The sequence below is a fragment of the Pholcus phalangioides genome, unplaced genomic scaffold (genome assembly GCF_987345545.1).
Source record: "Pholcus phalangioides strain wild (caught in Gottingen) unplaced genomic scaffold, Ppha-v1.0 ptg000007l_1, whole genome shotgun sequence".
Classification (NCBI taxonomy): Eukaryota; Metazoa; Arthropoda; class Arachnida; order Araneae; family Pholcidae; genus Pholcus; species Pholcus phalangioides.
The window spans coordinates 35535470-35561279 of NW_028301600.1; the positions used below are offsets into that span (position 1 = coordinate 35535470).

Consider the following 25810-nt stretch of genomic DNA (forward strand, 5'->3'; position numbering starts at 1 on the left):
AAATAATGTGTTATTTTCGTAACTTTTTATTTCTTTGGAGAATTTCAATAAAATAATTCCAGTTTATATTGCATTTGCCTTCGTATTTGTTATAAATGCCGTAAGTAAAGAGTTTGAATGATCAGCTTTAATTTTGTAGGTTATGTTTCAATATTTTTGGTGAATAATAAAATAATATTTTTTGGTGATATATTATATATTATATGCTTTTATGTTAGATATTTTAAGTTACATTTGACATCCATAGTTTCTATGGGCAAATTTTTTCACGCACCTCGTTGGGCAATCTGCCTGCTGTGGCCCTTGTATTTGTATTTGCATTTATCACTTATTGAAAGTTTTTCTTTATGTTGTGTATGTCTAGGAAGCTGACATGGCCATAGCTCCACTCACAATCACATCCGCTCGAGAACAAGTCATAGACTTTACGAAACCATTCATGTCCATGGGAATCAGTATCATGATCAAGAAACCGGTCAACCGTTATCCGGGAGTATTTTCTTTTATGAATCCACTATCGGAAGAGATATGGATGTGCATCATCTTCGCTTACGTTGGAGTCAGTGTCGTCCTTTTCCTTGTCAGCCGTTTTTCGCCTCACGAGTGGCGATACGAGGAAAATTTCATGGGTTCCTCTGCTTCTAACGATTTTTCATTGCACAACAGTCTTTGGTTTTCTCTGGGTGCCTTCATGCAACAGGGTTGTGACATTTGCCCCAGGTACGAGAAGATGCTCTAACTACATTCCATCGCACGCAATTTTGAAATACATTATTAGTTTTAAATTATCAATAGAAGTTATCGTCTTTTATTTTTAATGTTTGACAAGTAGTGATTGATTACGTAAATATAACCCCAGAGGTAATGAAGTTCAGTAAAGTTTACTAGTTTTGTATCTCTTACCCTTTTAGTTTTATCTCATTTATGGCTTAGATACTTACATACGTATAAAAAGTTTTTCACAATGAAGAAATTTTATGAAGTTTTTAAAATTAAACACCCAATGACCACAACATTTTCCTAGATCAAAACTCACTCAATGGGCCATGTTCCGATTGGACCAGTAGATATCCAAGATTACGTCACTTCAGATTATTAACAATTCATCTAGACTCGCTAAATGCACTTCCTAGGAGAGAATATTTCTTTTCAGTAAATTTGTATGGTAAATTTTCTACTCGACTGTCTTAAAAAAACGAGCAAATAGTAAACTTTATTTTTCTGTTTAAAATGTGTTTAGACCTAAAAAATAGGACTTTCGTTTGAATTCATTTATTTCATAGCTGGTCCACTAAATTAAAAATTCTTTCACTAAAATATATGTACTGAAAATGTTGAAATTCAAATATCTCGATGAATATGAACTTAGAAACGCACTTGGGAACGTTGAACTTTTAATGTTTATTCATTAGATGCAGAATTAATGTTTTTAAACATGAGTTATAGGTAAGTGGGACTGTATAAAAAAATAAAATGATAAAATTTGTAATTCAATTCCTGTGTGTACAGTCTTTAGCAAAATAAATGGTATATATATATTCAGAGGGCTGGTTTATTTAAATGTTTATTTTACTGGAAATACATTTCTATGATCAGCGGCTTAAAAATTAGCTATGTACAAAGACTTTACTTGCACCCTGAATATATTGATTAAGTCATAAGTTAGAAATAACAATAAATTTGAAAATATTTTTTCAATCAGATTTTTTATATAAAAATGTGGCTTTTAAAAATTCATAAAAAAATTCACCATATTTTTAAATACAAGTACAAAACCTTTCATTCAATATAATTTTTTTCATGAATATTAATCAGTTTAAGAAAACGAAAAACTTTGTTATACCTGCAACCGCAGAGACGGGAATAAATACCAAGTTAAAAGGAAATTTATGTAATGAAGATTTGTTCGTTGTTATACTAACTTCTATTATAAGTCTGACTTAAAACATTTAAATTTAAATGATGTTTTGAAACACTGAATTCACGCGTTGTCAAAACACTTGCACGAGTAGTTCCTCTAATCCTTCCTTTGATATGGTAATCCCTTATCAGTTCAACCAATCCCCGCATGGCTCGTAAACTCGAATTCCTAGATCTGGTTTGCAATTCTACCGATCCCCAGTTGTTAAACTTTCACTAGCTTTTGTTTCCAACATGAAGGTCGTTATCATTGAAACTTAGTTGATTAGCAATTTTAGTATTTGAACTAAGAAACTAATCATAGCACTGCATTCTTCGTCTATTTGGGGCAGACGTTACAGTCCATTGTTACGTGTTGACGTCCTGGGAAGACCGAGGATTTGCTAAAGTTTTGATTGGTTTGTATGAAATATTGATTTTCACTCGACATCGTCCTAAATTTTCCAGTGGCTCCTTCATTAATTTTTTATAATTTTTATATGAAGTATCCTAATTATATTTGGATTCCGTTTTATACCCAGTTGTTGTGCCATCATAGTGATCTTATTTTGAATTTAAAAACAAAATTTGAAGTCTGATTTCAGGAATGGGTATAATGATAGTATTTTTCATGTGTTATTTATTATGTACTTATGTAGTATATAAGTAATATATTTTTTAATTCATTAAATAAGGCTTACTATAACGATAAGATTGCGATTTTATTATCGTTTCCAAACATACTCTTCAACCATTGCTTTACCGCTAAAGTTTTCAGACATAAGAGCAGTTCTATAATTTAAATTCATATAGGAAAAATCATTAACAGATATATCGTAAAAACTAAACAATACTTTCTTGGAATACAGATATTTTATATATTTACATATTTTGGAACATTTTTTAAAAAAAAAAACATTGGCGTATATTCAGACAGCTACAAAGAAATCGCTCTAAATGGCTAAGAAAATACTTTCTATTATAAAAGTGCAACTTTTTTTTCGTGTTAAATGCTAAAAAATACATTTATAGAAGAAAAAAAAAAAATTTCATTTACCTTTTCTCTCCAGAAGTACACACATCTGTACCTTCATTTTTAACGATTTTTAATCGTTTTAATGATTCCTCACTCACGTAAAGACTTGAGGCATACGTAAGGGTACCTGACGCCAATGGACTTAGTAAATATTGACCCGCATTAATTAATTTTTTGAGAAAAAAAAATCTTTTCAAAGGGCATTTTGACATACAATTAACATAAGTCAATCGAAATTTTTTTTAATTATTGGTTTTGGCTAAGGTTTGAAGAAGTTAAGTATTAATTTCATCGCTTATTACTAATTTTTCCAAGATTATAACAGGTTCAATTAGTATAACAACAACAGTAAAGAATGTTCTTTTCTCCGAATGTTTTCACAACAATCTATTCTGATGCAGATAATATTATTTGGTGCAATGGAAAGAACTTATCAACTTACTATAACTAACCACAAATATAGGCAACATTTTTTTTTTCAATGAAAATGTTTATCAAAATACCATTTTTGTATTTAGATCCATAGCTGGACGAATAGTCGGTAGCGTGTGGTGGTTTTTCACTTTGATCATCATTTCATCCTATACTGCCAATTTAGCTGCATTTTTAACAGTCGAGAGGATGGTTACACCTATAAATTCAGCTGATGACCTTGCGAAACAGACAGAGGTCGAATACGGCACGTTAATGTACTCTTCGACTCAGGATTTCTTTCGGGTGAGAACATATGTTTGTAATTATGTGCATTACTTTTTTCTCGATTTTAACCATTTCACACATGGTAGTACTGACCGAATTGCAGCTCTCTAACAGAGCCGTAGCCTTGAAATTATAACTTAGGGTGCTTCTCAAAGTGTGCGTCGCTGCTCATACAGGCGTCGCCAACTTTTATGATGGGCGTAGCGAAGAACTGGAGAAATCGATTTGTGTGACTATCTAAGTTTTGAAATGGTTCTTTTATAAGTATGGGTGCGTGAAAATATCTACCAAACCAGCGTTTCTCAACCTTTCTGAGCCCAAGGCCCAATTGAATGCCTGAAACAATTTAACGGATCACTTGTGTCTTGTATTACGGGACATTCTTTGGATTTTGGTTTTTCCAATTTTTTTTGTACAATAAATATTGAATTTGTATTATTTTTACTAACGTCATGACTAAACAGTGTTTTCATAATATATAAATTATAATATGATAATTATGACAATACGTATTTATCTCACATATTTTTCAGGTTCAACTTTTTTTCGCATTTTTTTAGCAATTTTAATAACAATTGGTGATTTTACCTGCTTCTGGAAACGTTTTTGATGGCAATTGACGACGTCCCGTATTTTACAATATTAAAGATCCCAGTTTAACGCATTTTTCTCAATGAAATATGGTCATCAGATCATTTGAACATTTTTTCCCCTGTGAAATACATTTTCGTCTACTGCGATTTGTAGCAGTCCTTCATTTCCCCCACCCTTCAACAATTTCAGCAGCAATTAGCAAATTGCATTTTAGGCAATAAATTGAATTTCTTTACAAAATTTAGTGATACCCCGTATTTATCGCAGATGCGATTCCCGAAATTTTCCTTGATGATGTATGTTGAATCCAAGCATGAAGGTATAATTTTTATTTAAACTAAACTCACATATGAAAAAAAAACTAACGTCAATTACGAAGGTTGAATAATTTTTAATTCAGTTAGAATTAAGCCTTAATAGAATTAACTTTATCAAGTCCGCTTGCGGACCACCTGTAACATCGTCGCCGACCACCTCTTTTCTGTGGACCATAGGTTGAGAAACGGTGTAATAAAGTATTCTGGGTAGCCGCAGATGAGCTATGAACTGAGCAAAGCGAGCCACTGCTGACAAAATTTGAGAACCACTGTCTTAGAAGATAGTCCAAATCATTCATCTCAATCTGTTATACCGTTCTCCAAGATAAATCAATTTTGTGCACCTGTATCCCATGGACTTCGTTTGAAAGACAAAGAAAAAGAGGAAAGTCAAGAGGGGGGGGGGGGAAACGTGCATTGACGTATAAAAATACACTTTTACACCTAAGTTTGAATTACTTTACGATTTAAAATTTATCAATCACAAATAATAGGAAATCCCAAAAAAAATTCAATGTATCAGATTTTCATACTTTCGGAGATTCACTACCGGAGACTATTACATTCTTTCCATTAACTAAAATAAAATAAATGGAATTGTTTCGCAAATTTATTTCATTACACAGGGTGATTATAATTAAAATTCCCGTACTCTGAGTAGTTTTTCTCAAAAACTGCTTGCTTATACGAATACAGTCAAATTTTCTGGGATATCTTAATGAGACTATGGGAGAGAAATTTATGAAATTAAAAAAAAAAGTTCAATTTTCAACCATCAGGTGAAAAAGTGGCGCTTTTTTATTGCATTTTCCATTTTTTCATGGTCCTTATAGTGTATATATAAAGTTTAAATAGAATACGTCCTCCAGAACGGCCGCTACATAGGTCGGAGTTGTGTCAGTATACTGAAACTACTCAGACCTATATAGCGCCTGGTGGACGTATTCCATTGAAACTCGGTTTATACGCTATATGGACCATGGAAAAATGTAAAATGCTATAAAAAAACGCCACTTTTTTTTTAATTTCAGAAATTTCTCTCCCATGGTATCATTAAAATATCATAAATATTTGGCTATATTCAGATAAGCAGTTTTTGAGAAAAACTACTCGAATTCCGGGAACTTCAATTACAATCCCCCTGTAATTGCAGGTTGGTTATGGTAGATTTTCTATAGCAAAGTTTCGCTGTATTTGAAGTAGAAATGCATTAATCTCAAAAATATTTAATCGACTTAAGCTCATGGAGATGACATCATCGGAAATAATCATTATGCAATCGTGTTTCATTGTACACTTTATTAGGTTTTACGATAAGAAACTATTCAAAAATAAAAAATTTTCATGTTGTGAAATTCGATGAAAAAATATGCAATCATTTTATTTTTAATCCATGGAAATAAAATTTTAATGGAAATAAAAAGTATATATAGAAGGGGAAAATATATATATAAAGTTGTTCCAGTTTTATTTCATTTTTTCCTACGGCTCATCTTGATTCCATTCTTTTTGTTTTTTTCCTTTCATTTCTCGTAACACATTAACAAAGGTAAAAATTCCCGTTAGTGTCTTGACAAGACTTTTCCTCAGGGAAGACATATTTCTTTGACAACAGCCAATTATTTGCTGCAGGCAATTGTAAGCCTGTCAAAACAGTAATAAGAAAGAGGACCAGAAAACCATCACGCAAAATAGCATCACATTGATATATATGTGTATGTGAGTGTATGAGAGGAAAAAAAGGAGTCAATTTTTCTTCAAAACTGTCAAGTATCCAAGATATTTCTTGTTATAAATGAGTCGAAATATCTGAGAGAAGAAATTTTATGCCGGGTCACTTTTTTCTTTTCATAATTGTCATCATCAGTATTAAAATATAGCTAGCAGTCTTCTCTCCGATTCAAGTTGCAAAAACTAAAGTATTGGGTGGAATTTTATTGACGCTTTAGACATGTTAACACACGCATTTATGTACATATTTTCAATGGTAGTTTCAAAATAGTTTCTGTGCTATATCTTACTGAGGAACAAGCAACACCTTAGCAGAACTCACTCGATAAAAAAATTTGAAATATATATTTTCCCAGCAATAATCTACACAATATTCGAAAGACTCAGAATGAGCGGTATCGATTCAACTGTATACTATCCTGGACCATATAACACGCTGCTGCGTAACAATTTAGTTTATAGTCATCGGGTTAAACGGAACAAAAGACGAAAAGCAGCATAAAAGTATGTAAGTTTCGCTTTGAATTCAAATGATAAATGGCAGCACTAATCATATCAATACGCATAACTTCAGCTCAAACGTACACTTATATTGCTAGATAGGTTTACCATATCCGAAATATCCGAAGAGTGAGAAAGGAGGACGTCTGCGCATGTACCGTTAGTACGTCACTTATCCAATTTTCCCAATAAATGGCGCCACTATCCTGACAGATAAAACGGCCACAACAATAATGAAAAAGTTGATCAACTTTGCCCAAGAATATTGAGAAGACACCAACGAATAAGGCAAATAAATAACGAAAATACAAAAAGTCCTAATGCATTTCAACACCAATGGGTACCGTCTTCAGAGGAAAATTTAACCACTAGTCACGCTGACCGAGTTTCCCACTTGGGTTATATACCAAATCTTAACGTTCAGTTGCTCAGCGGAAAAAGTACGTCTGTTCAAACGGCGTGGTCAGAAAAATTTTGGGAATTTCGACGGCTATTGATGAATGCGTGTGAGAAAAAAACAGAAACACTCATATCAATGAATAAATATACGTTTCAAAGTGGAGAAAAAATTTCCCCCAGAAAAAATGAAAGATTATTCCGGAAACCTTAAAAGGAGGACAAAAGGCGAGTTTTCAGAAACGTAGGAGGACGTTTGAAATGACATCAAAAAGGAGGACGGTTGGTAACCCTATTGCAAGAGCAACACAACATTTTATGATATGATCTTGCACTCGTAAAAATTTTCTAAACGGAATGATCACGAGGAGCGTGTGTGGAGTAGGAGCATGTGAAAGACTTCCACGATCAACGCGGACATACCATTCAGCTAATAAAGAATGGTTTATTGAAGCATATATCAGCTCAGCTGATCACACGTTGCAGTCAATCGTTTTTGTCGTGTTCAGATTCAATCATTCAAAGAGAGTGTCATGCATCGTTAAATTATTTTTTCATTGTATTTCCCATTGATGAGGTTTCTCTTGGGGAATGCTCAATGCCCAGACAGCAATGAATGAATGAATGAACGCCAGAACATTGCCACTGGACTTATCCCGTTGCCAAGATCTCTTCCAGCCCAGCTTCGTGGCATTCATTCATTCATTGCCCAGACAGCAAACAAAGCATGCAGCCAAGTCTTGAAAAAAAAAATAGGCCTCCCGTTTAAAAAAATCTCACCACGATGAGTAACAGACCTCACAACAGTTAATTGCACACATTAGAATATTCATTTATCGTCACAGAATATAGATGGCAGCACCTGAACACATACTTCACGGAATTTGCATAAAATCCACAGTTAGGGTCCACAGTAATAACAGAGGTTATACAGCCATCTCTTCGGAAGTAAATTAGTAATGAACTGTCTCTGTGGTGACAGACCACGACTGTGTGCAGTTAAAAAAAGATAGAAAGAAAGAAAAGTCTTATTTCCAACTTAATTTAATATTAGTCGATTAAAAAATATGGAAGAGTTGATATGGACTTTGCCTAAAATACCTGATGATAATTGCCTGATTTCTGAGCATTAAAAAGTAACCTTCAAACACAAAACAAAGGACCTTATTTCTCTCTTCTTCACATAACAATCACGTTTTCCTTGGTGAGCAACAGAATATGTGCATATCAAAGGAAGGAAAGAATAAATTTTGCATTCAACACATATCAGATAAAATCATCTTCATCTATCGAACTTTTAATAAAAGCCATTGTGTTAGTACGCAATGAGAAAGTATTTCCACTTTTGAATTTCAAAATAAAATTAATATTTTAGTTATGCTTTTGGTTTATAACGTACAGTTATTTAGAGAAAACTTTTCCAGTCTTAATCATCGATATTTTTTTACTATTGTTGATGTGAAGACTTCATAATTAGAACCGCATATCATCATATAAATCCTCCCACAGAAAGGATACGAAATTTTATAGGTACTGAAACCGTAGGTGTTCGCTAATCTTCACGAACCCTGGTAATTAAAGAATGATTATATTGTGGTTTCTTCCGTCAAATCATGGGGAACAGAATATAAAATTTAAATGACTTTCTTACCATATTGATCTGGAAAAAGTAACCTTTAAACTAAAACTCATTACGTAACTATGATGAAGTTTGATAAGATAGCATACTAATGCAACAGAAATTTCTTTTGCTAGAATGTATATGAAATCATAAATTAATTAACTATTAACGAAGTACCGTACCACAAGACTAAAAGCTCATTTAGTTGATTAACTTTTAATGACTCTTGAAGAACTAATCAAGCTTATTTCGCTTCATTTGAATCACAGTGTTTCGTGGATCATTTATTCTATGAATTTGCATGGGCTGGGATATATTCGGATACCTTGCCATTATAGAATGTCGATGACTTTGCTAGATTTTTTTTTGTGATTTCCTGTTTTTTCTCCTCCCAAAACTGGGGATACTTTTTTTTTTGTTTCCAGTTGCAAAGTAGTAAAATACCTGTCTATGCTCGGATGTGGGAATTCATGAATTCAAGGAAACACGTGTTTGTTCGAACCTATGAAGAAGGTATAAAACGTGTTAGAGAATCTAAAGGGAAATATGCATTTTTGATGGAATCTACGAAAAATGAATACATCAATGAAAGAAAGCCGTGCGATACAATGAAGGTTGGAAGGAATCTCGATGCTAAAGGCTATGGTGTAGCTACACCTGTAGGATCGAATCTAAGGTATGTTTTGGTTCTTGTTTGCTCTACAATTAAAGCTTTTATAACAATAATTGAAAAACATATTGAAAATTCATTAATCAAATACTTATGACTGGATCTCACATATTTTGCTCGATTTTGGTGAACACTCTGGAACAGAGTTTTCTTTATTTTCAATTATTTTTTATCTTATTTATATTGATATGCTATTTTATCAAGAGTGCGAGGTATTGATGCAATATGGAACAATACATATTTTTCTTAATGATTTAAAATGGGCCAAAACTAAGTACTAAAAGTATGTAAATAATTATGTTGGTATAGCATAGCACATGAAACCTAAAATATTTATACCAAATTTTAAATAAAGCAATGGTTAATTTATGTTGTTAAACAGCATAATTTTTTAAACTTTTTGACCATGTTGAAAGGTATGAGATTCCCCTAAATAGCATGGCACCGCCATCTCCCCTGTGCATAAAAAAATTATTCCATGAGGTGATGCAGTCATCAACACGCATCTTATGTCAAAAATATCAACTAATGATCCTAATGATGTGTCTCGACTGTGAATTTTAGTTCACATTAAGAAAGGCGTAAGAGGATCTTTCATTCAAAAATTCTTACTTCACCGTAAATTTTCAAATTGACTCAAAATTTTCTAGAATATCGTAAATTATATGTGAATCATCTACGGGTAAGTAATTTTCTAAGTTCATTATAAAGTACCGATTCTCATATTTGAATACCTACAGCTTAGGTGAAACCATAAAATTCCATAAAAACCATTCTTCGGTCACTTTGTCGTTGTTCTTCTCATTTTAGAAAACCAACTCTATATTTATTTGATTGGTACGATTTGATGAATTATTAATTTATATTTTTTTCAGATAGTTATGTATATGATGCCGACATTTTTTCGGCATCATTTCAAATCTTCGAATTTCGAAATTTCGAATCATCCGAAATTAAGTTTCACAAATAACTTTTGCATGTAAAAACGTCATTTTAGGGTTTTTTGGATACTTTTAGTTCAGGTAGGTTGATTATAGGCTATACATTTGAATTTTTATCTCTATTTCTAAGGAGTATAAACTTCAAAAACATAAAAAAACAAAATATACAAGAACATATAATCATAAGGTAAGTGGTACAATAAAATTTTCTTAGTTTTTTTAGTTATAATTAATTTTGCAATGGCTATCGTGTTCAACGTCCATCATTATTTTGAGGTCTTACCATGAGACTATTAAGAGATGCAAAAAAGCAAGGGTGAAATGTGATACTTCTTTTATATAAAAAATATACTCTGGTTTTTTTATTGTTAGGTTATAATCTTCCTAAATTAGCGTAATTTAAAAGATAAGTATAATAAATAATGCACTATAATCATTACTTTCTATGATAGATAGATATACAACCAAAGAGGATTATTTAGTAATTATAACTTTTCGGTAAAACAATTGATTGTGAAGAGGATCCCGATATTGATCTGCTAAGTATATCGTTAAGGTCTTTTTCCGAGTACTGGGAGATCAAGTACGTGTTCCTTTTCTTTTCAGGGATAGACTAAATCTAGCCGTCTTGACAATGCTAGAAAATGGAGACTTGGCTCGATTGGAAAACAAGTGGTGGTATGATAGGAGCGAATGTAAGAATGGTGAAGGAAAGGTTAGTGGTAGAGTACTCAAATTTGTTCTTTCAAAGCAATATTGCGTTTCGTGTGTACGATAGAGATCTACGTTTGTATTGAATATGCACCACACGAGCAAAAAAAAAATTGTGTGTTCAAATAATTTTCAATTCCAATGCATTTTTTTAAATGAAAATACGCTAATCAGAACACAATATCATTAATTTAATTCTTATAGGAGTCGTCACAGAACGAGTTGACGCTGAGCAACGTTGCTGGCTGTTTTTACATTCTTATAGGTGGATGCGCCTTGGCCCTTGTTGTTGCCTTTCTCGAGTTCTGCTATAAGTCGAAAATGGACGCAGCAAAAACCAAAGTAAGGTAAACTTCTGCTATGGTTGCACTTTAGTCTCAATAGAGTAACGTATAGACCCAACATAAATTTAAGGTGATAAAGCTGACGTGTATGCTATCATAAAAAATTAATTACTTGTAGTTTTATGGGCACAGTGTACATATATCCCGCAATAGGTCCATGTACATCCCTGCAGCAGAGAATATTGACAAACTGCAAAGTTGATTTGTTTCTTACCATGAATTAGTCGATTTTATCGGTCAGTTTAATCATGAAAATAGGTTCAAACAAGAAAATTTCTGTGAGGATATTGAGGATATTAATAATACGTATTGAAATTGTCTCATTTTTTTATTAATGTTAAATTTCTTGTCTTTGACATTAAATTTCTTGAAAATCTGTTTTCAGTATCTTATAAAGCACTCTATAAATACTACAGCAGTGTTTCTCAACTATGGTCTGCGGCAGGGCCGTCATTTCAACTTTTTCCGGGGGGGGGGGGGGGAAGCACATGTACTCAATATATGTATATATATATATTTGTATATATATGTACCATTTTTAGTGTATTTTCAAAAGCCAGGAAGGAAGCAACGCCCCCCCCCCTGCACCCCCTAAATGACGGGCCTGGTCTACGGACCAGATGTCGCCCGTGAGGTTGGGTCAGGTGGTTCTCAGACAGACTAGTAATTCTAATTGAATGAAAACTTATTCAATTATTGCAATATTGATATAACTGATATCCTTATATGGTTCAAATAAAAAAGACCCTCAAACTTGAGAAAATCATATTTAATCGAAGAAAATGCGAGCCTAAATACGGAATGTCGTTCGTTGTAGCCAAAAACATCACTTTCGATAAATTTTACTAATTGTTGCTGTATGGTGAAAAATATAAGACTACTGCAAATCGCAGTAAACGTAATCGTGTAATTTATACAGTAACTGAATCACCAAATTTCATTCATAGAAGACAAAAATTATTATTTTTTAAATTTGACAAATAGAGCATGGAAGTTTAGGCACTAAAAACAGTCCAAATAGGCAGGCAAAAATTCATTAAAAATGCCTAAAATAGGCACTAAAAAAAGGCATTTATACTTTATGGAAGAAAGAAGAAAATATCTAAAACTAAGGTGTTAAGAGTTCAAAAACTAGCTGAAAAATTGGTTGCATTTAATTCCTCTACTGCTTTAATTATGGTTTGCTATAACCGCATTATTATCCAAGCTAAACTGATTTCAAGCCCAAAATAAAATATTAATAGACCCTCAGGATTAGGTTAATTACAGGGCTGCAAGTACAAGACGCGGAGCCCGTAGAGAAAATGATCTGTGGGATTCCTTCGATTTGCGAATAATTCTCGTTCACTTGTATTATTTGGAATAATCATTATCATTTCTATAGTTGAAACATATAACTACCTTGTTCTATATTGTAGTAAAAAACATTAACTTTTTTATATTTCCACACATGCGAGACTCCTTCAAGCTCGGGGCCCTGTGTGGCCGCATCTGTCCTACACCCCTGAAGGCGACTCTGGTCAATTTAATCGAATACTGAAAATACACTGGTGAAATAAATTAAGAGAATTTGCATATTTTATCGAATTTCATGGAAAGAACTGAACTGAATGTAAAACCACTGCTTCTAGACAAAAATGCAAATCTTGTACGTCAAATACGTAAACGTACACGTGTGTGTAGGCGGAGCCAGTAGAGAAACAGGCTTTATAAGCGCGCGTAAGTTAAGACGCATTTCGTTCGCTAGCACACCTCGGCGAATTTGTTGGTGTTATTTTGCAGCAATCGGTTAATTTGAAATTGTAACAGTAAAAATGAGTAACCACCAACGTTTAGATGATGGAATGAGGGGGCGAATTGTGGGGAGGCTAGAAGCAGGCCAATCTCAAGTCCAGATTTGTAGAGAGTTCAATTTAACGCCCAGCGTCGTGTGTAACTTATGGAAACAGTTCCAGGATACCGAATCCATCGAGAGAAAGCCTGGGCAAGGTCGTCCAAGAGCAACGACGGCCAGAGAAGATCGCCATTTGTCGATTATAGTGAGGCGTAACAGGAGTGCTACAGCTTGTCAGCTCTCTCGTGACTTGTATGCAGCCACAGGAGCCCGTGTATCAAGGGTGACTGTTTCCAAAAGACTTCATGAGAGAGGGTTGTTTGCAAGAAGACCTGCTGTTTGCGTCCCGCTCACTTCTACGGACAGGAGAATCCGTTTATCATGGTGAAGAGAGCATAGAGATTGGAGTATGGATCAATGGGCGACCGTTCTCTTCACTGATGAGTCTCGGTTCAGCCTCAGCACCGATTCTCGCCGTACGTTCATATGGAGAGAACCAGGGACCCGCTACCTACCCTCCAATGTCCGCGAAATCGACCATTATGGCGGAGGAGGTTTAATGGTCTGGGCAGGCATCATGTTGGATGGCCGCACACCTCTCCATGTCTTTGAAAGAGGCACTGTGACTGGTGTGAGGTATAGGGATGAGGTCTTGGAGCCCTATGGTCGCCTTTTCAGGGGTGCAGTTGGCCCTGAGTTCATTTTAATGGACGATAACGCGAGGCCACATAGAGCTCTTCTGCTCGATGATTTTCTACAGAGTGAGGATATTCGCCGGATGAATTGGCCAGCCAGATCTCCAGACCTTAACCCTATAGAGCATGTCTGGGACGCTCTGGGGAGGGCAATTGCAACTCGCAAACCCCCTCCGGGAACCATCCAGGGAATGAAAACAGCGTTTGCTGAACGAGTGGGACCAATTGCCACAGGAAATGATAAACTGTCTTATTTCAAGTATGAAATCACGCCGCGAGACCTGTATATCTGTAAGGGGGGACCATACCCCCTATTAACCCTTTTTTTTTTGTTTATCCTGCAACCGCTGTTTCATACCTTCCGACTCCAACGAGTGTTACGCACGATCATACGTGTGTATTACAATTATTGAATGGTTATTTGTTTTGTATTGTATCAATGTATGTACATATCGAATTTCATTAAAATCGGTACAATAGTTCTAGAGATAATCGACCAGGTCTTCAAATTCTCTTAATTTCTTACACCAGTGTATATGCATGTGAAATAAATAGCCGTGGTTGTTTACAGTGCATTTATTTTGTAAAAAATAAAAATATAAAAAAATCAAAACAACATGGGCCTCATAGCCCTGTATGCTCCTACCCCGTATGTGTGAGCCATGACGTCAATTGATCACCTCTTGGGACAGTCATCGGTCAGCTATATACACTGAAAAGCCAAAAAAACTGGCACACCTACCTAATATCTTGTAGGGCCCCCGCGAGCACGCAGAAGTGTCGCAACACGACGTGGCATGGACTCGACTAATGTCTGAAGTAGTGCTGGAGGTAATTGACACCATGAATCCTGCAGGGCTGTCCGTAAATCCGTAGGAGTAAGAGGGGGTGGATATCTCTTCTGAACAGCACGTTGCAAGGCATCCCAGATATGTTCAATAATGTTCATGTCTGGGGATTTTGGTGGCCAGCGAAAGTGTCTAAAGTCAGAAGAGTGTTCCTGGAGCCACTTTGTAGCAATTCTGGACGTGTGGGGTGTCGCATTGTCCTGCTGAAATTGTCCGAGTCCGTCGGAATGCACAATGGACATGAATGGGTGCAGGTGATCAGACAGGATGCTTACGTACCTGTCACCTGTCAGAGTCGTATCTAGACGTATCAGGGGTCCCATATCACGCCAACTGAACACGCCCCATACCATCACAGAGCCTCCACCAGCTTGAACAGTCCCCTGTTGACATGTAGGGTCCATGGATTCATGAGGTTGTCTCCATACCCGTACACGTCCATCAGCTCGAAGCAATTGGAACCGAGACTCGTCAGACCGGGCAACGTGTTCCCAGTCCTCAACAGTCCAATGTCGGTGTTGTCGGGCCCAGGCGAGGCGTAAAGCTTTGTGTCGTGCAGTCATCAAGGGTACACGAGTGGGCCTTCGGCTCCGAAAGCCCATATCGATGATGTTTCGTTGAATGGTTCGCACGCTGACCCTTTTTGATGGCCCAGCATTGAAATCTGCAGCAATTTGCGGAAGGGTTGCACGTCTGTCACGTTTAATGATTCTCGTCAGTCGTCGTTCTTCCCGTTCTTGCATGATCTTTTTCCGGCCGCAGCGATGTCGTAGATTTAATTTTTTACCGGATTCCCTATATTCACGGTACACTCGTGAAATGGTCGTACGTGAAAACCCAAATTTCATCGCTACCTCGGAGATGCTATGTCCCATCTCTCGTGCGCCGACTATAACAACACGTTCAAACTCACTTAAATCTCGATAGCCTGCCATTGTAGCAGCAGTAACCGATCTAACAACTATGCCAGACACTTGTTGTGTTATATAGGCGTTGCCGACCGCAGCGCCGTACTCTGATTGGTTCCATATCTCTTTATTTGCATTCGCATGCCTGTACCAGTTTTTTTGGCTCTTCAGTTTATGTATATATATATACAATAACTATGTTTAAATAGGCACACACACACATTTATGGCACGAAAATTCGAAAAAAGGCATTTTTACCAAAAAAGTTTGAAAATAGGCAAAACAGGCATTTATGGCATTTTGCCTGAACTTCCGTCTCTATTGAAAACATACGAAACATACCAATTGTCACCAAAAACGTTGTCATAAACGCGCAAAATCACCAGTTGTTGCCAATACTGTTTAAAAGCAGGGGGGGGGGGACGAAGAGCTAATGTAAATCCCAGTGAACTGAAATGTAAATTACGGAAAAAAATATGTTCAACATAACAGATATGTGAGATGAATAGGCATAATAAATTATGAAAACTCACGATTTTAGTAGAGATTAAAGATTCAAATATGCTCGTTGAAAAAACAGGACAATAATGTGGAAAAAAAGTCAGAATGGTCAAAAATACATGAACACATGGGTGATAGAGTCACAGTACGTTGGTGGTGTGTCGAGTTGTTTCACACATTTTACTGATCCTTTCAGAAAAGTAAAGAAACTCTGTGCTACAGGACTCTTTTTATTGTTAGTGATTGATTTTATCTAGATATAAGCTGTGACTTATAATTACACAGTGATAAAATATTAACACTGGTATATTTCTGTTACCTTACACTACTTGGTTTATATTTGACATAAAGATTACTACTCCTTCATCGCGAAAGCAATAATACCTTAAGTAAACTCAAGCGAATGTTCTCGCTTAAAATAACGAGCAAAGCAAATTGCCGATTACTTTGCGTGTGGGCGATGAATGTGGAAGCGGACACCATTAAAGAATGGCCTTAATCTTTTGGCTAAGTAAAGAACTAAAGCTTTAGTATTCGGCAAACAATGACTTCGTTTGTGGCAATGATACCGTTACTATATTCCAGTGTGCAGGATGCCTAGGATAAGCTTAATAAAATGCAAAGATTATACCCAACAAACTCTCGTAGTTTTCACACAATATATTCAAATGTGATTAATTGCAATCAAGATTAGCAATCTATCGATACTTATCTTTTCCAACTGCATAATGAGGGGAATGTTATAGGTGTAATTTAGACATTTTTATGTCATATAAATGAATCTCGGTGTATACAGGGTGTCCCGTAAGTCCTAATGAGGCTTTTATCTCATTCGTCGTGGTGGTATGGTTCTAATCTTAAAAATGTGTTCAGAAATCACTCTGTACAAGTTCGGAGAGTGAAAATACGGTTTGTCATAAAGTAAAAAAAATCTGGATTTTTATACGGTCCTCCTGTCCTTCATCTTGCAATTTAAAAAAAATTTGCGCTTTTTCTCTGGAGGTCAACAAAAAAATTGCATGTCTCTAAGTGCAATTTTAGCAGAGATATAATGAATTAAAATGGGAAAAGAGTTGGGGAAAGAACAGCATAAATGATTGTCCGTTAAAGCTTTGTCCGTTTATGCTGTTCTATCCCAACTTTTTTCAGAATTTTGAATTGAAATATCTCAGTGAATATTTCACTTAGAAGCATTAAAGTTTTTTGTTTCACAGAAATATACCAGTGTTAACATTTTATCACTGTGTAATTATAAGTCACAGCTTATATCTAGATAAAATGAATCACTAACAATAAAAAGAGTCCTGTAGCACAGAATTTCTTTACTTTTCTGAACCTAAGGACCAGTAAAATGTGTGAAACAACTCGACGAACCACCAACGTACTGTGACCCTATTACCCATGTGTTCATGCATTTTTGACTATTCTGACTTTTTTTCACACTATTGTCCGATTTTTTCAACGAGCATATTTGAATCTTTAATCTTTACTAAAATCGTAAGAGGGCAGGGTGGGGACCATATAAAAATTTAGACTTTTTGTTATGTGACACACTGTATTTTCACTCTCGAAACTGGTACATTTTGAACATTTTTTCACATTGAAACCATACCTCTATGCCGAACGGTTGATGAGATAAAGGCTGCATCACGACTTACAGGACACCCTGTATATTACAAGTACAATCAAACTTGCTTCTGCAAAATTTTGTCGTTATAACCAAGCTGTCGTTACAACTGAGCGTAGCGTTTTCCATACATTTTTTGACGAAAAATATAATCAGACACAATCAAAATACTGTGCATGAAGTTTTTATTTTATTATGATAATGGTGAACATATTTGATCAACAAAAAAAATGGTAAGTTGACATCATACATACAGGATATCGCCAATTCCTGCTAAAATTTTTGCGAGACGTCGGTGAAATTGCCAAATGTTGTTCATAAATAACCCTTGGCAAGATATACTTTATAGTGCTACATCAAGCCTGCAGTGATTAAAGAAGAATTTCCAAAACAAAAAAAATTAACTTTGCTAAATGTTAAGTGAATATTTATTTTTTATAGTTATAATTATCATAATATAATTTATAAATTATGCAAATCATCTTTATCCCTTATTCTATAAAAGAATAGGAATTAATGTAAGCTTCGTTGAAAAAACAGGACATTTTGGAAACAACAAAAAAATATAAAGTTGCAATTATACGTGAAAAAAAACACGATAATATCCCGTATATACGAGTCATACCAATGAACATGTCGAAGCATCAAACATGCAATAAATCTTTTACCCAACGTTAGGCATCAATATACCACCATTCAAACATTGAATCAATATGATGAGCTCAGATTCTAGGAATTTCTTGAAAAAACGCCATAAAACCGGAAGCAAAAGCGACAAAAAATGCGTCGCTATATTTATTTATTTATCTACAATAACCCCAGAAGGTATTAAATGCACTTATACTGGAAGAAAAAAATAATAATAATAATAGTCAGTACGGGAAGCACTTCGCATACGGAGTCAGGTCGAAATCCCCAATAGTGGAAGCAAATCTTGCGTAGGAGGCACATACAAGTTCTGATGGAAGACTGTTCCATATTCTTGCCACACGGCATCTATATCCGTGGAAAAAGCAATCCCTTCTAGCCGTTGGTATTCTTATTTGGAAGCGATGCCTACGTAGGTTAACTCGCCTGTCTATGATCTCAAAGAAAGGCTCTCTCGATGGTAGATAAGCAATTTGGTGGACTAGTTTGTAGCACATCTTCAGATCTGCAGCGATTCTACGCCATTCCAGTGAGTGTAAACCCAGAAATTGAAGTCTCTGGCAATAAGATAGACCGCGCTCATGCCAGGTATTCGTTTAGTAAACGACCTCTGTGGCTTTTCGAGGAGCTGTATGTCCTTGATTTTGTAAGGGCTCCATACTTGCGAACAGAACTTCAGAGTCGGGTGAACGTACACACAGAAAGCATATGACAACGTATGCGCATCACACTTACGGTATGCCGTACGTAACATATATGAAATTCTATTAGCTTTGCAGACTATGCCATGATAATGATCAGTGAAATCCAGAATGCGGCTCATTGCAATACCTAAATCCATGCATGTGTCCAATTGCTGTAACGTTTCATTACCTAGTTGGTAATATTCAGGATCGGTGCGTCTACCTAAATGCATTGATCCACTTTTTGATGATGAAATAGGTAGCTTATACTGACAACTCCACTGGAAAAGTTGTTGGCATGCAATTCTTAGGCCCCTAGTGTTTTCCACTGGAGAGAATAACTTCACGTCATCAGCGAATTGCAATAGAGAGATGGGTGACACAGCCTGAGTAATATCGTAAGTGTACAAAGTAAATAAGATCGGGCCTAACACCGATCCCTGGACAACTCCGCTTGGCACCTGACATTCTCTAGACATCACGCTGGCTACGCGAACCTGATGAACTCTGTCTGACAGCAGTTCTTGAATTATCCTCACAACTTTATCCGGAAACCCCATGCAAGCTATCTTCCTCAGTAGTAGCAATCTGTCTACTTTATCAAATGCCTTTTGGAAATCGACGTAAATTACATCAATCTCTTGTCCAGAGTCTATAGCACTCTCCCATATATCATGACAAATCAACTGCTGCACTGGTAAGGAGCGGCCAGGAATGAAGCCAAACTGAACTGAGGGGATTAAGCCCATCTCGTCGGCAAATGTAAGTAACTGATTGACGATGCATCTCTCGAAAATTTTGCAGGATATATCGGTTAACGATATCGGGCGATAATTATTCGGATCTGCCCTGGAGCCTTTATTCTTATAAACTGGACTAATAACTGCAGATTTCCAAGATTCCGAAGTTGTTGCGTTTTCATCAACGTTATAAAGTAAGGTTCATTCGCATTATTCTCTATGAGAATCAGTTCGGACTGCCAATTATTGCTGTTAAAACCAAGGTATCGTTACAACCGAGTTTGACTGTAGTTCTTTTGATTTGGAGACAAATGCATCGGCGCAAAATTCAATAAGTTGAATTGTTACATGACTAGGAAAACTGAATGTATGAGTTTTGAAATTTACAGTGGAACCGCGTTTAAGGGGCAATTCGTATTACGTCAGCATGTTTTTGGCCATTTTTGACCCCCCCCCCCCAACCCTTGTCAGCGAAACTCTGATCCTGTTCTCCTTGTCAGCAAAATTTCGTCAGCTCTGCACCCCCCCCCCTTCGAACGCATATTGAGATCAGAAACATACGCAAGGGGGGTGGGGGGGTCATGACCCACAGTGGTGCGTTTTGCAAAAAACGTAGTCAGATCTCTTTACTCACCTTGAAATACGTTGCATATTCTTGAAAACAGTTTGGAACAAGAAATATTATGCTTTTTTTTAACAGCAGAGTGCAGATTATGTGATTAAAGAGATTTTATAAGGATGTGAAATAGATAAAAAATGATACCATTGTATATTATGGCGGAATCACGTAATACGGATTTTTTCACTTTGGGCCAAATAAAATACCTTTTATCGGCTCAAACCGTTTCTTGTTCGGTTTACATGAAATATATATACAGGGTGGGCAAAAAGTCCGTAGAAATTTTAAAAATGAATAAGAACCGAAAAATAACCGAAATAAAAAACGGTTTGCAGGGTTAGCACCGCTAGGTCACGGGAATTTTTTTAAGACAGGAAAAATCTCAAAAAACAACCGATAGGTGGCACTGGTACGAGCGACTTCGGTGGAAATATGCAAACGAGACGGTTATAAGAACTAGCGCGCGCTCCTAATCCACTACTAGTTCACCGTTGTAAACCGTGTATGTGGACCGGCTGCACTCTGCCGTTGCTGGATTTGTGACTCGCCTGCAATGTGTTATCCCTGTGGTGATGGTCATGTGGGACACATAAACGATTTGGAGTATGGATAGCTTCTCGATTTACCCTAACATGTTCATCGTATTTCTTTTTAAACGTGTCAATTGTGTTACAATTTACTACCTCCGGGGGTAAGCTATTCCATTTATTAACAACCCTGTTAGAGAAAAAATCCCTGCGACACCATAACCTTGCATTGTCCCTCACGAATCGATACTGGTGTCAAAGTATCGATTGGTGAACCCTGTAAACCGTTTTTTATTTCGGTCATTTTTCCGGTTTTTATGAATTTTCAAAGTTTCTACGGACTTTTTGCCCACCCTGTATATATATATTTTTTACTTCGACTTAACAAGATTCGGTTATAATTATGTATGTTTTTATATATAATTATGTATGTTTTTATATATAATTATGTATGTTTTTATATATAATTATGTATGTTTTTATATATAATTATGTATGTTTTTATATATAATTATGTATGTTTTTATATATAATTATGTATGTTTTTATATATAATTATGTATGTTTTTATATATAATTATGTACATCTCACACACATATTGTGAATTCACATTTTATTCTCCAATATTTCAGTTTTACCAACCTGAGTCTCAGATGATTACAGTGGATGGATTGTCTGAACAAATCAATGCAAATACACATACTCAAGTATGAATTAAGTGAAACTTCCAAAATTTCACAACAAGTATTTAGCTCCGCAGCGCCTATGCTTTAGCTGATTTTGGCGCGTGGAAGAGAAAACAAATATCGCAATTCTGGTGGACCACCTCTTTAATGCTTCGTGCTTTTATGGATTGCAAAACCTTCATACTGCTGCTGTAAAGCATAGTTCATTATCAATGTTTGTGATATACGTGAAATACGCGGATACAAAGCAAACATTCAACACCGTGGTCGAAACTCGAGAGAAATATTGAATCGTGTGAAATGCAGCATCAGCTTCTGGTTTATATACAATGATATTAAAGCAAGAATTTTGCAAAGCCTTGGGTCCAAACATTTTTCTTTTTATTCAATTTAAATTCTAATTGCGTTAAATAAGTTACTGCTATTTCATACTTAATCGAGATTTTTTTTTTTAATTTCAACGTTAGATCTATTTAATAGAGAAAGAGACGAAGTGATATATATTCCTTAGAATCATCAACTATTTCGAATTAGTTAATTACCTTTCATGTTTGAGAAATCTGCTAAGAATTTGTTTCATACATTAATATGTAGATAAATGTTATTTATGAGAATATTTGTTCGTCTATATACGAAAAAATCTGAATTTTCAACCATTTTTTTTAATTTAACGATTGGATTGGAATAATTTTCAAAAAAGAATTTTTTCAAAATTAATTAAAGTATGTATTGAAAATCATTTGTATGCTGTGTGAAAAAAATACGTTTTCAGACTTTGGTTACTTTGCTTTATTTCTCCAATATTATAAACTTACAAGCATATAATACGAGAAACGTAACAGCAATATCTTTAATGAAAGTGGATATACATAAGTATAAACATAAGTACAGTTAGCGGAGTTCAGTAAATTTTAGAGGGGGGGGGGTTATCGTTAGATTTTTAAAATAAAGTAATATTTCTCATTGGGTGCTTCGTGTCGTGCATTTAATTTTTATGCGCTTACTGTTAAACCAACTGACTGTACGTTACATTTAAATTTTTGATATATTGTCTGGTATGAGCAAAACGTTATTCGACCTTTAGATGTTGAACACTGACGTGTTAAAAATTTCAGTGCACTCATATGATAATCGTACGCGTGTCTGATAGTTTCACTATATAAGCATTTACTATTAGTTACATAATAGAGATTTGGTACCCAATGCGTCTGATTTTCACATAGTTTTTTGTCGTGCACGAAATAATTAACAGATGTCATTAAAATGTTATGTATTATCTAGTATTTGAATAACCGTTTCATATGATTGATTAAATTTATGTGTCAAATAGTTATTAGCAATGCCTTGGGTAGCAAAACATGATTCAAAGTGCTGTGTTCGAGTGTAAAAGCACAAAAAAATTTAATATATTATACAATGTGTTTCATGGAATGTGTCTGAAAGGAATAAAGATTCAAAGATTGATTCTGAAATCGAAGTAAAATATGAAAAAAATTATCTATGAAAATAGAGAAATTGAGCTGTATTAGTGATATGAAATGGTCCCTGTGAAATGGTAATTAAGGAAAATACAAAAATCAAAACTTTCATATGTGATTTGTAATCGGGAAAAAAATTAATAAATGAAATTTGTTTTTCTTTCTAATAAACCGGATGAAATTTATTTCCGTTAACGTCGAAAAAAAAATTTATCGAGGTACCGGTAATTTAAATTCTTGATTTTGCCAATGTTTTAGGTCACCCCTATCAATTGTGATTTTTGCACTCGTTATATTGTCTTTTAGACTTATATATTTCTCTTGTAAGATTTAACTTTTTAGAACTTCTTTTAATTATTTTAGCGTGTAAAAGGGGTAAAACTCAAAAATTTCGATTACTTGTATTTCGGTGAATTACGCGTCGAATGTTATGAAGTAAATCCTTCCTTATAAGAGAGAAATTGCAAATTTCAGCAGTGTTGATATTTGTTTGCCCGAAAACCATATGGAAAAGTTTTAATTTTTATATTTCTACTAAATATGCATTTATGTTGGATAGAACTATCATACGTCAATTTACTTACAATATTTTCTTATTAAACTTTAGTTTTAGAATAAACTGGCGAATTTTTAGTACTTTTCAGAACACTTCGTGAAACTCACAGTATACGATACGAACATATATTTTTTTTCTGAATTTGTATAAAAATACATGTGTACACTACGAAACTGCAATAACTGTAAAGTTTGCAATAAAAAAGCAAGTGACAAATATTTTAGGTAATTTTCTGTAAAACAATAAATTAATCTTATTCGATAACATATACAGTATTTGCTTAACAAATACGACGCAAAAATGTTATACAAATAATACATGAGACCAACATCCCACACAAAAATTTCACTTGATTAGAAACCCTTAAAAATTACTAATTTCGATAAATTCGTTTAAATGTCTCAAAAAATAAATAATATTATTTGATATAAAATATGCAAAAAAAACTTTTTTAGGTTTATCTTTCATTTTTTATTAAGACTGCTTCTGATCATAGTGTCAATTTATTTCAAAAGCGTTGCAGAACATCATATGCCATTTCAAAATTTACAAAATTTATTTTAAATTTTTTTTTATCACAAGCATCTACAGAAAAACAACACTTGTGTCTTTATTTATAAATTGTATCAATATAAAAAAAAATAGTGTAGAGAGCTATGTATAATTACTGTTGAAAATAACACTGCATGCAATCACTATTTCATTATCTTAGCAATGTAATGTTGACCAAATGAAAATATTAAGTTCATTGAAAACACATTGTTGAACTGTGAAATTTTTCTGATGATGACAATTTATATTAAATGATGACCGCATTAGTGTTTAAATATTTCTTGTTGTTGACGTTGAATTTGAATCTTTCATTGTCACTGTAGTTTGAGATGAAATGTTTGAAATTTTATGAATATACGAACATTTGTGATGCTATTTAATTTTTGATTTTTTGTCATTTAACGATTGTAGAGACATGTTGCTTTTTTTTAAACATAGAAATATCTTCAAAAAGAAGAACAATTTTGCTCTTGTTTCATGTTAATATTAAAAGTATTTTTCAGCACGGAAAGATTCTTTATGCGTTTTATCATAAAGTTTGTGGCGTTCGAGACGAGAAAAAAAAACTTTAATTTATAACTACACAAAGAGAACAATTATATTCAGATGTAGAAATTCAATAAACTCACTACATGAATCTTCGTATCTACTTGCGTTCTTGTATAATCGCGTGTCTAGAAAGAATTGAAATTTTCCGAAATCGAAAATAACCAACTTACTTTGTATTGAGTGAAAAACATTTTTTTTCCCTTCAAACTCACGCCAAAACTAAAGTCACGCAGACATGAATGAGAAAAAATATATTAATGAATTGAAAAGGTTTCTGTTCGATTCATCGTGAAAATACCATGTTGTTGACTTGCATTTCTTATATGCTTTTCAGCAAATCATTCGCCTAGTATCGACGTAAGTTAATTTGATTATATTTCTGTCGGGACATGTTTCATTGTAGAGACTTCTTTTCTACAAAAATAATACAAGATGTTGTAATATTTAGAGCAAATACATATAGAAATGGAAAATAAAATGAAAAAAAAATGTTAATGTTTTATGAAGAGGAAACATAAGATGATAATAAAAAGTACGACAAAACCTTACTGTCTGAAATGTGACAGTTTTTCTCTTTATTTAGACAATTATGGGAAAAGGTGTACACCAGTGTTCTCCCAACAAAGTGAATTGATATCACCCCCCCACCTCCAGGGGGCAATGAAGCTATCCACGGTGGTGTCCGTCCACACAAGCGAAATTGAGGGGGGGAGGGTATCATGATAAATAATAAACGCTGCAAAATAAAAAATTTAAAGTAGTAATAAAAATCTATAAAGGGAATATAAAAATTTATAAAATAAATGTAAAAATTGAAAAGTTCTTTCAGAATGTTCAAAATGAAATGTATCATTCATTCGTGAATTGTGACCATACTTTAACCCTTTGCACGGCAAGT

The 25810-nt window shown here is 34.5% G+C and overlaps 1 protein-coding gene across 2 annotated transcripts in view; it reads left to right on the forward strand.

Annotated features, from left to right (window-relative positions):
* Window positions 1-24638, forward strand: part of LOC149085231 (glutamate receptor 1-like) — a 113761-nt gene extending 89123 nt beyond the window's left edge. Inside the window, exons 10-15 of one of the 2 annotated variants that reach the window (XM_089233112.1) lie at window positions 365-720; window positions 3454-3652; window positions 9220-9470; window positions 11012-11120; window positions 11321-11458; window positions 21724-24638. In XM_089233112.1, the coding sequence (XP_089089238.1) occupies window positions 365-720; window positions 3454-3652; window positions 9220-9470; window positions 11012-11120; window positions 11321-11458; window positions 21724-21804 (1134 nt within the window). In that variant the 3' untranslated portion in view covers window positions 21805-24638. Of the gene's footprint in view, window positions 1-364; window positions 721-3453; window positions 3653-9219; window positions 9471-11011; window positions 11121-11320; window positions 11459-21723 lie in introns of those variants that run through there. The other variant, XM_089233113.1, reaches the window with a different exon arrangement.
* The last annotated feature ends 1172 nt before the right edge of the window (window positions 24639-25810 follow it).